At 45.7% G+C, this 917-nt stretch overlaps 1 protein-coding gene across 1 annotated transcript; it reads right to left on the reverse strand.

Annotated features, from left to right (window-relative positions):
* On the reverse strand, window positions 1-480 carry LOC122610639. Its single transcript, XM_043783608.1, has one exon. It carries the CDS (start codon window positions 478-480, stop codon window positions 1-3), a length of 480 nt encoding a protein of 159 aa, XP_043639543.1.
* Between the last annotated feature and the right edge of the window lie 437 nt (window positions 481-917).

The following is a 917-nucleotide window of genomic DNA, read 5'->3' on the forward strand; positions in this document are numbered from 1 at the left end:
TCAGCTATACAACCGAATGATGGCGTCACAAAAATAATCAAGGGTCTCACGTGCGGTTCTGGCTGCCATGCACAAGTACTCGTCATACTCGTCTGGTGCGTTACCCGTCGCGAGTTGCCTAACGACGGATGTGCATTTCTGTATCGCCGTAAAACTTTTTCTTTTTCTTGCATCGTAACGTTCTTGGAAATACGGGAAGTTTGCTTCAATGTCGCGCACGATATCTAAAAACATGGTCTTGTCCATTAGAAACTTCTTTCGAAAGTAATCGTCTTCGTATTTTGGTTGTTGAACGAACCAATCGTTCAAAAGAGTGGCAAGACCAATTTCCCGACGCCGGTCCATATACCGTCGAGTTTGAGGAGCACTAGAACTTGCCGTATCTTCAAGAAAGTGTAACGCGTTAAGAAAGAATTCCATAGAGCTATCGTTTGATTCGTCGGGAGAGTCGCTCAAATTATCCAAAAGACCGGAAGCCATATTTTTTGGTGTTGGGTGTAAGAAATTAGTGATGAAAAGGTTGGGATGTTTGAATTTTATAAAAATGTAGTGAAAATGAGAGTAGTTGTGTGTTGTTTTGGGAAGAAAATAGTGTATATATATAGAGAAAGGGGTAAAAGAAAAAAAAAAAAACCAACGGCTCTCTACCCCCGCTCCCCTCGCCACGTGTCCAGCCACCATTCGTCCGTTTCCTGAGCGCGGGCCCCACAACCGTTTCTCTCTCCTCGGTCTCACTACCACGTTTTCGACCCTTTCTTCCCCACCCCGACCCCCTGGCAGTGGTGTTCCCACGCGGGGCCGAGCTTCACCGTTCACCACCCCACTTCCGCTCCCACCCCTCTTAGTGCTCCACCTTGTTTAAAATACAGTATCTGTACATCAGACCATGAGTTTCTGCAGTTTGCTATTTTATATAC

The sequence above is a fragment of the Erigeron canadensis genome, chromosome 8 (assembly GCF_010389155.1).
Source record: "Erigeron canadensis isolate Cc75 chromosome 8, C_canadensis_v1, whole genome shotgun sequence".
NCBI classification, from domain to species: Eukaryota; Viridiplantae; Streptophyta; class Magnoliopsida; order Asterales; family Asteraceae; genus Erigeron; species Erigeron canadensis.